The 13,544-nt window shown below is 40.1% G+C and overlaps 2 protein-coding genes across 2 annotated transcripts; one reads left to right on the forward strand and one right to left on the reverse strand.

Annotated features, from left to right (window-relative positions):
• Positions 1–42: 42 nt before the first annotated feature.
• On the reverse strand, positions 43–9,848 carry LOC145484142 (KICSTOR complex protein kaptin-like). The gene is made up of 12 exons (XM_081462769.1): positions 9,421–9,848; positions 8,146–8,234; positions 7,604–7,688; positions 6,945–6,999; positions 6,531–6,606; positions 6,319–6,392; positions 5,831–5,940; positions 4,952–5,044; positions 3,646–3,736; positions 1,740–1,875; positions 1,046–1,231; positions 43–672 (listed from the first exon to the last, which is right to left on the reverse strand). The coding sequence occupies exons 1-12, from the start codon at positions 9,629–9,631 to the stop codon at positions 583–585; spliced, it is 1,296 nt and encodes a 431-aa protein (XP_081318895.1). The 5' UTR covers positions 9,632–9,848; the 3' UTR covers positions 43–582.
• Positions 9,849–11,943: 2,095 nt separating this feature from the next.
• On the forward strand, positions 11,944–13,320 carry LOC145485722 (protein TabA-like). Its single transcript, XM_081464343.1, has one exon. The coding sequence runs from the start codon at positions 11,944–11,946 to the stop codon at positions 13,318–13,320; it is 1,377 nt and encodes a 458-aa protein (XP_081320469.1).
• The last annotated feature ends 224 nt before the right edge of the window (positions 13,321–13,544 follow it).

A 13,544-nucleotide genomic window follows, 5' to 3' on the forward strand; every position in this document is an offset into this window, starting at 1 on the left:
GGGTTACGCTTTTTAAAACAAGCTCTACATACAAAACGTGAGTAAATAAAGTGTTTCATCTTTATCTCTTAATCAGTTTAATTAAAAATATATTCTAATTTCCGTTGGCCAAGAAAACTGTAAATCCCTGTGTATTTATGTTGAGTTCGAGATCAAGACACGTGGCCACTATCGAAGTGTCCCTCTCCACGCAGGAGTAGGGGACAGCTGGGGGGAGGACTTGTGATGAGTTTGTATCCCATCCAGGGGGGGAGGGGAGAATATCGGCAATCGTAATCACGCCATGCGATAGAACCTGGGTTTCAACGCCGCACTGATGCGATCAATTGTGAATTTCTCAGCAACTAATACGATGACTATGTACTAAGGTCTGTAAGAAGAATTCGCCAGTTGATATCGGTAGAATCTCTGAAGGAGACCACACCCTCTGGCTTCATTATTACAAAGAGTTCCATCTTGCATTTGTTCACATTGATCATTCTTATAACCATACAATAATCTTATGGCTGCCTTTTATGGCGTTGGAGATGTTGCTTCAGCACCAGTTTCAACGCAAGTTGAGCACGTGACCAGCTGTAATCCTCACGTGATTGAATCTGTATCCTGTGAATCTTGTAGAGAAGTTTGCGGTAGCGTCGACAGGCATTGCTCGACTGCTTTGTCCAAGTTGTGCTAAAATAATAACAAAAACGTAAAAGTTTTCTTGTGTAAACTGACTACAGAAAATAAAATAGGAAGCACAAAATTACAGTGTCCTATACCAGCAGCAGGATTGATACGGCAAATTAAGCTAGGTAACTGTGAAACAAAAATGGAATCGTAAATAAAAAGGTGTACGCTAACAAGATAAAAACAATTTTTTATTTGTAGCTATGTCAAATTTGGCTAAGGTTTTGTTTAAGTCAACACGGTCTTAATATTCTCCGTTATGGTTTTCCAATCTGAATTTTCCACAAAAAGGAAAAGAAACAAAACCTGATTGCTGGAACAGATTTTAATTAACGGTTATGATGTAAAAACAAAGTGTATAGCAATTGGCACTCACTTGTAACACGTGTAGCCCCGAGAGCGACGCCACTGCGATCTCCTTTAGCCCATCATTAGTTAGATCCAGGTATTCAATGGCGAACAGCGGATTGGCAAAACTTCTTCTCCAAACAAGTTGAAAATCAATGTTACTGGAAGACTGTAGAGTGTTGTCCAGAGAGACGCACTTGTAAAGGAGAAGTTCCTGTTTAAAAAAAACGAAAACGAAAACGAAAACTTATCTTAATAAACAAATCATTAGAATTAGTGTAAGAATTTCGTTTTCTTCGTCAAGTCGATTTAAACATTAATGTTTGCACCTTGTCTTGAAGGAACTGCATAATGACATAAAGCCGTTGTTAAAAACTCAAATATCCAGAGCACAGCACTAGGCAGAGGTAGTGCAACGACATTCGCTGAATTTCGGCTAAAAAATGCTAACTTTTGCTTCCGCGGAACTTTCGAACTTTCCTGTGTTTATATTTCGCGATAGCATTCGCAGAGCTTGACGATAAAGCGCTGCTAAAGCTCGCGAAGTTTCGTTTAGCTTCGTGTGAATTATGGGCAAGACAAAAATTACCTTTTGTGATTCTAGTCCCCAGAGCACATTAAAATGAAGGCTGAAAACTGGAGGTTTATACTACTAAGCCGTAACCAACTAAACAAAAGGATACGGTTAGACATTTAGATCTGGATTTCAAAACAAATCTGACCTGTCCATATGTCCCTAAGAGGATTTCATTATTCCCGTCCCAGTCCACATCGGCGATGCAAGTGCACGTCACGCAATCGAATTCATCCGACTCCGGTAACGTTACCATATTTGTAAAACCCTGGGTAATTACATTCCTGAGGATCAAACAAAGAATACCGTCATGTATACAGACTCCAATCTTGCAGCTGGCTGAAATCTTTTGTTGCACGCACAATCCCAAGATTTGTGCCATAAAGTTTCCAAAACATGATTTTCTTTTACCAGAGGTGACGCATTTCCCAAGACGTACCGAAAATGTAACCATGATGCACTGCGAACAAATTCAACGGCGTGTTTTCATGTGTCATCACATATTGGTGTCCCAAAACAATGAAACGGCGGCCATGTTTGTGTGTCACATCAATGCTGTGGAGAACTGAACTCTTTTCTTGTGTAAACACTTTGTTTTGTTCCAATAAATTCGCATGAGTACTGGCAACGAGAGTGAAAACACTCTATTGAACGAGCGAGGAAGAGAAACGACCATGTCTCCTCTCGTGGATTCTTTCCCGTTACGCTCCACGGACTAAGCAAAATGAGAGGAAGCTCGAAGTCTAGAAAAACTTTGTTGCTCTTTTGCATCTTGTTTTCAAATAATATCAGAAATAATTTCACTTTACTAAAAAAGCCAATTTCACTTTACATTTTTGGGGATTGTTTATTTTGGGGTTGCCCATGGAAACTGTCAGTGGAGTTCAGTTGGTTTTACGACAAACATGCGGTTGGCATGTGCATGGAATCTATAGCATCGGGTAGGTCACGGAATATTAAACATTTCTTCTTTTAGAGGTTTCCAAATCTGGGTCCAGCCTCTTTTGAAGGTTAATCCAAGAAGACGACTCTTCTATTAATATAAATATTCAGGTAAGTATCGGCTAACATACGTCAAGTTTGCAAATTTCACTGGAATTGACTGCAATTCAATTCTCGGCAAACAAAGTTATTGTGTCAAAATGCGCCATTTAGCTCCGTCTTTGACCCTGCAAGATTTCATATCTGGAAATAGTTTCTTGCAATCATGGTTTCGGAGAGATATCACTAGAAATTGTTTCAAAATAACGGAACGTTTGCTTTTCTTCCGGGTTTTCTTGCAGTAATTGGTTTCGTTACGCTTGGGTCAAAGGTCACGTTTTCAGGACGAAGTGCTGCATTTAGTTCGCTATCTCAGCGCTCACGATTTTATTTACCCAAAAATTTTATTTCAGTAATTTGAAGAAGAAACAATGCTCTTTCAGACCAAACTAGTCATTTCGGGAAAAGCCGTGTACCAGAACGCCTTTTTAGCATTTGAAAATAGGCTAAATGTAGACCTCTTGTAAAGCTGACTTGGGTCGTTAACTTAAAAAATTCGTCAAATATTTAAGTTCTAATCAAATCACGATCTATTTAGCTCTAAATAGACAAGAAAGGAAGTACAAATACGACGTGCAATCAGTTTGTAATGAAGATTTTTGCTTTTGAGTTTACGAGCCTCTGAATATGCCGCTCATTTTCAATGGATTTTGGCCGATTTGGGGCATCGAAACGAAAAAATTGCGGAAAAAAATAATTTTTGATTTATCGAACTTAAAACGATATTTTTGTAACTAGTGCCCGTAGGGCTTCATTCTGGGCGAGTTTGAAGAAATTCGATTTTTTCGCTATTTCCAAGTCTAGTTGATATTTAGGCGAAGCTGCTCTTAAGACCTCAATATTTCATTCTCCATTGATTTGAAACTGATCTGTCTTCCTCGCATCTAGGTAACCTCTATTTTATAGTGACCCTCTGTACATGTATATCGTTGCAGATTAGAAATTGACTAAGCGGTGATCGCGCGTAAAGCGGGTTCCACACTGTTGTATGGTTTTCTAAAATTGATACCTACGTGTAAATGACGCTTGCTTCTATTGCACAGCAGACCAGCAAATGATAATCTGTGGTCGATTCTGTTTCCGTTCTTTCACTGATTTTATCATCTGCAAAGAGAGCAAAGTGAGTTAGCTTTGTGACTAACGATAACAGTCAGCTATGTATAACAAAATTTGAGTTTACTGGAATAAGACAAGCACACCAGCGGAAATCTACTGAGTTAAAAAGAAACGTACACGGTTTAATCAGTCAATGCCTTAACCAGTGTGGCACTAAAGGACAGAAAGATTCAACATATCAGACCAAATCGCATCTTGCTCTTTCAATAACAATCACCCTTTATTTTAAAACGATATTTTTCAAAGCTGCAAAGCTTGTGGAGTCGTTTAACAAAGGATCTAATGTGCTACTGGACTCAAAAAATTTACAATTTATCTGAAACCTAAGATATATACAATCCTTAGGAAAATTTAACTAAACTTCATGTGGATTGCTCTACTTTAAGAGTCAATCTTATAAGCGTTGTGAACAAATCAAATCTTAAGATCTGAAAGTGCATGTAGACCCCGGGGGAGGTACTTTGGGAATTTCTGGGTGGTGATGTGCCACTGGAACACTGGAACCCTTAGCCTATACCAGAGCTAGTTCAGCTGAATTTTGCTACCCTATACTAGAGTAAACTCCCCAAATCCCCCCCATCTATCGACACTGTTGAGGCTGATTTGCGTAAATTTAAACTTGCCGATTTGATTTTTTTATATTTTTGAGTGGCAATTCCTGGTTTCCTTAGTCTACATAAAATCTTCAACCAACTAGTCAGTTTTGTGAAAAATTATACCCTATTCTAGACCCAAACGCTCTGATTTATATACCCTATCCTAGAGTAAACTGCTTGAAAACCATACCCTTCACAGCGGCACATACCTATATAGCCCATATATGGCAGTGCCCCCCCCCCCCCGGGATGTAGACACAGATGTCACTTTGAATGTAAAGTTCTTCAAATTATCTAGTGATTTCAGTTTCCGCTTGAGACTCCTATAACAGGAGAGGCTGACTAATTCGCGATATAATTGCTTGTCAAGTAGTTCCAGAGCAGCGCACCTCTGTGCGCGAGGGAGTCTTTCATGTAGCGGGTGTTGAAGCGCGGGATGGATGTAGTTTCATCCAATCGGAAGCAAAACCAAAAGTGTTCGAGTTTTCCCGCGCTTAGAAATATTTTCCTGTTTTCCGCGTTTGGTCTGTGACTGATAAGATGTGATTACTTTGCTTTTGGTTTAACTCTCTCACCAGTAAAACAAGTATTGAGACGATTGCTTTACCGCTTGAGCTTTTGTTTCCACTGGAACTCTGTGAATATAACTTCACACTTGATATGGGTCCATCACGGTCCAAAGTGTGTTCCTCAACAATGCCTGGCAAACATTACCATAAAAAGAGAAATTAAAAACTTGTACGTATATGCCTCAAAAAATAAGATAAATATTACATTTCCCTTTTGTCTTAAGCCTACCACAAATGTCTCCATTCCAAGCCACACGAGACACGCATCAGCTTTCCTGCTGCCAGCTAAATGACCATGGGCAGAGATATGCAAATCATAACTTATTAAGAACCAATCAGATTGCAGGATTCATTACACAGCCCTTTCGGAAAAAATAAAATTTGGTATTGTACTTAATGTTCTGGTGCATGGTAATAGTAAGATGTATATGAAAAAAAGGAGAATACCTAATTTTACCAAGGGTAATATTGAAGGTCACAACATGGCCACTAAATGCACCAGGAGCAGAGGAGGCTTATTTGAACATATTTCTACCTAAATTCACTGCACAATCCCAACACAAATCCATCTGACTTGCTATTCAAATCCTAGTATGTACATGTAGTCATACTAAGTATTGTGCAGCTACAAAAAAATTAAAGGATAGATGAATTTTCACTCGTTTGTCTCACGATAGCGATCTACATCTTAAAGTGACTCCATCGTGAGACAAACGACTGAAAATTCATCTATCCTATCTTACACCACGATGAATAATGTACACATCTTTAATGACAAAAAAAATAAAATTCTATCCACAAGTCAGGTGAAAGCTGGATAAAGCAACAACCGTCACTGTATCACCAGGGTGAATTTAGCTCAGAATAAGGTTAAATAAGACTCTTCTGCTCCCTGTGGAGTGTGACGAGAATCATACTTGGTCCTCCAGTGAGATCGGTCACAGCCACTTTAACATGTCCATTCTGACACCCGACAACTGTCACTCGTCTGTCACACTGCTGGGTTTCCACTTCTAACCAAAGAACGCTAAATAAAGGAGCAGAACAATCATCATGAAAAACATGCCGATGAATATCACACATCTGAGTTAATAATTAGCTTCCTCGCACAGTTCTTCACCAGGGCAGATCAAGAACATTCAGAAAGCAGTGGGGCTAAATAAATTGAGGCAAAGTGCAACCCACCAAACACCCCTCTCACACCCCCCCCCCCCCCAAAAAAAAGACAAATTATGCAATTTTTTGGTCAGTTTTTTTCGAAAATACACAAAAAAAGAGGAGCCATGGCCTCTCTCTCAGTCCTCGCATGGCCACCCTTCTAAATCCCTCCCTGCCTCATTATGTCATTGAGGTTTGCATACTCTTCTATTGATTAAATATTTCATTCTAAAACATGGAGTCATACTTGCTTGGCAAATTCTGAAGTTCAGGAAAAAAGTTCTGGACTGGTTGTTCTTCAAACCTTTGATGAGGCCTGTCCTAAAAACCCGTACAAGTAAATTACAAGTGAGCTGTTATTAATAATATTAAATGTTTGTACACAGCTTTCAAGCATACATGCAGTCACTGGGCACAGTACTTGCAATACTACTATTACAGGTTGCCTCATCAACCAACCTCACAGAACATGTGAACACTTTCATCACTTCCACAAAGTAGGAACACAACCTCGTTTCTTCCCTTTATAAAAATCCTGGAAAACAAAATTAAAAGATGATCAAAATGGAAGCATTACAAAAGAATACTAAAATCAAAGAAACTAATTCTAAAGGCCAATCTACAGCACAACATGAAATTTAACCAATAATGCAGACTTAATGACATTTTTGGGAGTTTGAAATGGCAATTAAATAATAGATGAAATAAATTCATTGCTGAGGCTCGTAGTAATTTACCAAGTGCAACATTTGTTTAATATTTAGTTATTTACTCAAATTATTTGTTTTGGACATGAAGCAAAACATGCTTGGATCCATAACAAAAATTGAGCATAAAATACAGTATCTTCAATTTCAATTAAATCCATCTCACTCTGCATGTGTCAGCTGAAAAGGAACATAATCCAACTCAAGATGTTGACATCCCTCTGAAAATAACAGCAACAAAGATACAATAATTTTTCAGGTTTTCAGTAAACACTTTTCACATTATTTTAGTACAATGCAGGGAAACAAAGGAACACAAGAGAAAAGACGTTCGTAATTAATTAACGTTACCAGGAGATGAGCTGAAGGAAAAAGGGAGGAAGGATGGAATCTGAGAAGGTTAGTGATAAGCTGGAGAAAAACAAATATTCTAACACATTAATTAACGATCTAAGTAAATTATTTTTAATAATCAGTAATGACATTACTATCAGGCACGGATCCAGAAACCCAGGAAAGGGGTGTTTACAGAGACAAAATCCAAACCATTTCCTGGTGAAGCATGGTCCTAGACCCTCTAAAAGCTTGTGCCTTCGGAACTCATTGTTTCAGAAATCAGTCACCATTTATCCAAGATCCACATCGGACATTTTATGCCCAGATGTCAGTTGGGAAAGGTACAAGAAGCACAAAAGTGGAGTATGGTCTAAAATAGGGATGTCTGATGAACTCTTTGTCCATTTCCCTTCCCCGCCCACCTCCATTACAATGTACTTGAAATGAGACAATGTGTCATACACTTCAAAATCAAAACAATCAGCTCACCTGCTATACTGTCAAGGGAGAATTCTGCTTTACTTTCCAATGCTGAATAAATATTGAGGAACTGTTTCTGGTGACTTCGGGAATTCTGTAATTAATAAATGAAAGGGTAGGGGAAAAAACAGTGATTAACATCACATTGAATATATACAAGACAGCTGGTTCAGTCACCAGATATAGGCTCATCATTTCTTGATAAATCTAGTATCAGCTGATGTAGGGTCCTCATTCACTTAGGGAGTAGAGGGCTTGTTTTCATGAAGCAGACAGCTAACACCAATTTGAGTGCTGAAGGTTAGGGAAAGCCTCTAGGGAGGTCTGGTGGCATGCTCCACCAGACAATTTTTTTGACAATTTATTTTCAAATCTTTGCACTAAATTCATTGCATGGTAAGTGGCCTCTTTTGATTTCTCCATTCTTCAACAGTTTGTCAACATTCAGCTGTCATTTTGCACTGCCAGTTTCACATACATTTCTGCATCATTTTCAGATTGCTTGTCTGGTAACACTGTGACCCCACCAGTATTCAAAATACTTTTTGTACCTTCAGTAGAATCAATGATATTCCCACCACCAATCCCTTGCTTGGTTCAGGTCTGTTGAAGGCATCAATGGAAACAATCTCTGCTGATTCTAAAAACATCCAAAAAATCTTCCATTGCAATCATACATTTCTGTAGTAGACATCATTCTCAGATGAGGAATGCCTGAGAATTAGACTCTCCCTGATACAGAAGAACGAGACTGGGGTATTACACAGGGCATAACAAATCAATAATTCCAACAGTCTATAACAGTCCATCATTGTCAATAGAGTTGGACACTGATCAATCAACAAATATCAGAAGTTGAAGAAACTACATCCTAAGATTTGTTGTCATTATTGAATTTTGATTGAATTTCCACATTAGAGTTTGATTTCCAATTTTGAATCAAAAACATCTCCAATGTTGCTGATCTCTGTAAAGCCACACAGCTCAAAGAATGGTTGCAAATTGAACAAGAGAGGATGCAGCATTCTTAGCCAACAAATGAGACAAAGGCTGATTTGCCTAGGTAAACATTCAGGAGAGACAACAAATTTAATCTCTTGTTGCTGCCAGCTGGTCAGTTTCAATAAAACATCAACAAAACGAGGAAGCATTTTTCCCGAAATATTCATGTCGTGCACATGTTTTCCCAATGTTTCCCTGTTTGCCATACGGGAAACATTGTTTCCAGTATCAATTTTTGTTTCCAAGATGCAAATCATGCTTTTGCTACACGGTAGAGAATGTTATCAAAAATCTGAGCATGCGAGCGGTTGCAAAAATTTTGCGGACACGAGCAAGCGAGCACCCATCTAATTTTTGCGAGCAATTCGAGCAAAGGCCAAATTTTGCGAGCACTTTCAAATTGAATGGGACCATTCAATACCCCTAAATATCTTAATTGACAACTCCCCCAATGGGGCTTTTCAGGGTTAATGAAACCCAATGATGAAAAAACAATGCAAATGAACATAACATGGCTAGAAATCCCAACTGGCGGAAGGCAGACCAGTTGGCTGTTGACAAGCATGGCCGAGGAGTTGAACTAGGGTCTACCAAGAAACAGCTCCAGCTAAGTGGTCAGAGCGGGACTTGAACCCGCGAGAGATTTCAAGTCCTCGGCCACGCTGCGTCCTTTATATACAGTGACTGTACCACCTTGTCCGCCATGTTGCATTTATTAGGTCGTTGATTCAAATCCTGTGAACTACAGTGAGGAAGATCTGATTATATCGAACAGGAAGATTTCAATTTGATATTAAGCTTACATGTGTATGTACACACCGTACCTGGGATGTAAGTAAATGGAACTTCCCTCGAGCGCGGCACAAGCGCTTTCCGCGGATATTCCAGGCTAACCACCCTGCCACTGAGAGAAGCTAAAAATATTTTGTTTCCTTCTTCGTTTCTGTCTATTTTAGTCAGACCGTAGATGTTTGTTTGTGAGGGAATAGGCAAAAAATGAATTTCTTCAAAGTTCAAGTCCATCTTGTCCGCCATGTTGTATTTATTTCGTCGTTGATTCAAATCCAGTCCCTCGCAGTCTTCACCGCGTTGTTCCCAAGGTCGTTCCCAGGCGTTCTCGGCTTCTTCGAAAAACCCCCACAGCCGAAGAGGAGGGGGGGAGGGGGTTCCATGAAGGAATGGTACTGCCCATCGACGACCACAAAGATTTGGATGAAAGTGTTCTAAAGGAGAACAAGATAAGGAATATTTTTTCTATCGGCCAAGATATTGCATCTTGTAATTCAGGGGGCAGAAGGAAAATGCCCAAGAATGTAGGCCTTGGGCTAGCTATGAAAACTTGCGGGGAAAGGGAATAATCACCATGTTAAACCATAATGGCCACTGTATAAACTACTGGGAATGTGAACAGATTGACACAAAATGGGCAGTAATGAGTTTGAATCAATTTTAGGAAGAAGATTGATGTTATCAAGCAATTCTTCCTTCGAACATCGCGAGTGGTGCATTTGTGCAAACTTCTGCAGACAACAGACTACTTGACGGATTCCCTTGATGGGAACGAGAGTGTACACGTGATGAGTTTGGCCTTTATTTACCAAGGGGGGTTCGCACTAGATCCAAAAAACCTGATGTTCCCTGCGCAAAACATTAGCAAGGTCAGAAGACGAGCATTAAAATCTGCCGAGACAAAATTGTACGAGCTTGCGTTCACCAGTAAGACGCCAGTACCCAACTTTTCAAATAGGTCAAGGCAAACTTCTTTCAAAAGTGCTCAGTAGAGAGAGAGAAGTTACAAGGACTGAATCAAGCCTCAATGTTTACCAGAAACACCCCAACAAAGCTGGTTACTATTAAAGTAGGTCAAATACAAGCCAGGCAGAACTTTCCAGGGTGGAGTAGCTGTCATGCTATAGTCACCGTGAACAACTCTCGGCCAACCCGTATAGGCTTTCCTCCAATGATACCTGCACCTGTTAAAGAACCAAACACAGCATACACATGCCTGAAAAGTCTGGACAAGAATTTTCGCTTGAGCTTACGTCAGAAGAACGCAGTGGTACCCTTTGACGAATGAATTTACTGCATGTGAGGCCGAGTGCATTCAGTGAGCTATGTGCGTCTCACAGCCTCGATTTTTCTCACAAAGCTCTCTCGCATCTCGATTTTTTTCAAGGCTAAGAAAGTCGTTAAGTACCGATTTGTTTATTTTTTTTTATAAAGTTAAATGACATCACAACATCTTAAAGCCTGAACGTCTTGAGTTCGCATTCAAAATACTTTAAAGTCTTGGTCTCGCATTTGAAGAAATCAAAATGTCTCGGGCCCGCAAAGAAAAACGCTGATCTCGGCGTCTCGCATTTACCATTCGCCACTCCTATTATTAATAGAGCAATAAGAGCTCATAAACTAACTCTTGAAGCTTGGAGAGATAACCGTGGAGCTCCTTTATGGAATGGTTGGAGAGCAATGGATGAGAAAGAAATGATTTGCATCAAAGACAAGAAGCAGAAGTTGCTCAGTCTTTTCCAACAAGGGCAAAACATCTGTATTACAACAACGATGCGAAATTCGACAGAAACCAGTTGAGCTCGGTAACTTGCTGATTGAGAAGATTAGTTCCCTGTATATCCAGTTCAAAGAACACGGTAAATGAGCTTAAATGCTCGGCTTTGTTTGCATTTTGGAATAAATACATTGAAATAGTGTGGTTGTTGTTTAATTTCATCGATGGTGACAGAGATGCTTATTGGCTTTTGCATCTCTAAATATTCAATGCAATGCTACCTTATGACAGAGCATTTGACCACCTAAACGACTTCTGATGGGGAACAGTTTACTTAACAGATATGAAGATGCTGGCTGTAAGAGGTCGCCCCAAAAGTACATAGAGAGTTCACTGAGAATAGAGCCCACGCTGTTTTAACATCATCTTCCGACTCATCGTTCAATTTTGTCTCACCAGAGATGGCATTCGAGCAGACAGTGTAATAAAAACCTTCGCTGTATTGCTGGAGAAGAATATCGGGAGAATTTTTCTTTTCTTGGATGGTAGTCTACGTAGCTCGCGGGGCGGACTCTGTGACCAATGGATTAAAACGAATTCAGTTGAGTGGTCTCCGCATCCTTCACTGTCCGAGTTCATATTCGCCCAGCAGGCTAGCCACTTTGCGTTACCCTATGAAAACATATGCGTTACAACATGAAAAATATTAGGGGTCAGATATTAACCCCTGCTTTGTTGGCGAACAATTATTCAATATGCAAAGTTAAGAGACATGAATAAGTCCTTGTCGGGTCATTAAATATTCAAAACAGTTTCATTAACAAAGCTTCAAACGCTGGTCATGGCAGTTTTGAGAAGCCCAAAACCATTACCCTGTAGCGAAGAAGAACTACGAGAAATGGCTTCTCAGTGCAGGACTCCGTTTTATGTTTACGACAAGGAAAAACTATTGAACGGAGCCAAGTACTTCAATGATAGCTTCTCCTGGGTGCAATTACTGACCGGAACGAAGTTTAAGAACCACTTTGCAGTCAAGTCAACGCCAAATCCGATGATTTTAAAGATTCTACGCGAAAAGTGTGATATGGGAATGGACTGCATTTCACTAGGAGAGCTCATGATCTGTGAAAAGCTGGGAATTAAAGGCGAAGATATCATGTTTACTTCAAATAACACACCTTTAGAAGAATACCGAAAGGCCTTTGAGATGGGAGCCATTATCAATTTGGACGACTTTTCCCAAATTGACAACGTCAAGAAAGCGCTGGGAGGTGCCATGCCTGAGATCATTTCATTTCGTTTCAATCCAGGTCCAAATCACAACATTAAATATAATGAACACATTGGTAACCCTGCCGAAGCGAAATGTGGAATGACTAAAGCCCAATTGCTCTCTGCCTTCAAGAAGTGCAAGGAATATGGCGTGAAGCGCTTTGGCTTGCACACGATGATAGTAACATGTTCTCTGAACATCTTGGATCTCGCTGAGACTGCTCGGATGATGTTCACACTGGCGGTGGAAATCAAGAGCGAGACAGGAATCAGTGCTGAGTTTGTCAATATGGGAGGAGGTATCGGTGTGAATTACCATCCTGATGACAAACCTATCGACCTTCATGATCTTGGTGTCCGAGTGAAATCCTTGTACGAAGAAATCGTATTGCCACACAAGGATCTTCACCCGCTACAGATCAAGTATGAATGCGGTGCCATAGTGACCGCTGATAATGGTTGGCTGGTGACTCGTGTTAGAAATATGAAAGAAACTTACAAACGTTTTCTTGGCGTCGATGCTTCTGTGACCCATTTCTCGCTCCCGGGAACGTATGGTTCTTACCACAAGGTCACCATTGTCAAAGATCAGCCTCTTTCGAATGAAGTTCGAAAGAACCTTCCTGATTACAAGACCATATTTGACGACCCTTCCTACGCTTGTCCGAATCACGAAGGCGACAAGAGAGAGCGAATGTTTGACGTGGTCGGCTCCACTGGCTGGAACAAAGATAAATTTGCTGTTGACCGGGTACTAAATATAAATCCTGAAATTGGTGATCTCTGTATCATTCATAGCGCTGGTGCCTACGGGTACGCACTGAGTTGCAACTTCAACGGGAAATTGCAACCCGCAGAGATTTTGCGTGTTGGTCCTAACCGTTTTGAAGTGATCCGTCGAGCGCAAACATACGATGACTACTTCGCCACGATGAAATTTCCCTAGAACTGTGGTGTTGGCAAGAACATTGCTTGTGCTGCACTAATACGATTTCACAAACCTCTCCTCTGCTTTGCCACAAGTGTAATGAGAATTGTTAACAGGAGTACCCAACGACACTTTAACTGGAAATTTAATATGTGACTTCTCAAGCACTGATTCTGTGCTCCCACGTCAATTACCATTAATAAGCAACTTTCCTGGGAAAAAAATATCCGCTCTTCACTGCT

This window comes from Orbicella franksi, chromosome 4, assembly GCF_964199315.1.
Source record: "Orbicella franksi chromosome 4, jaOrbFran1.1, whole genome shotgun sequence".
In the NCBI taxonomy this organism is placed as follows: domain Eukaryota; kingdom Metazoa; phylum Cnidaria; class Anthozoa; order Scleractinia; family Merulinidae; genus Orbicella; species Orbicella franksi.

What these genes read in the sequence shown, in the direction of transcription:
- LOC145484142 (XM_081462769.1), bottom strand. Translation starts at nt 9,631, where the DNA reads ATGGCGGACAAGATGGACTTGAACTTTGAAGAAATTCATTTTTTGCCT. An exon ending in CTCCCTTGACAGTATAGCAG is followed by an intron (nt 7,000 to 7,603) that starts GTGAGCTGATTG and finishes TGTTATTTTCAG; the next exon opens with AGGGATGTCAACATCTTGAG. An exon ending in TGGAAACAAAAGCTCAAGCG is followed by an intron (nt 3,737 to 4,951) that starts GTAAAGCAATCG and finishes CTCTCTTTGCAG; the next exon opens with ATGATAAAATCAGTGAAAGA.
- LOC145485722 (XM_081464343.1), top strand. Translation starts at nt 11,944, where the DNA reads ATGGCAGTTTTGAGAAGCCCAAAACCATTACCCTGTAGCGAAGAAGAA.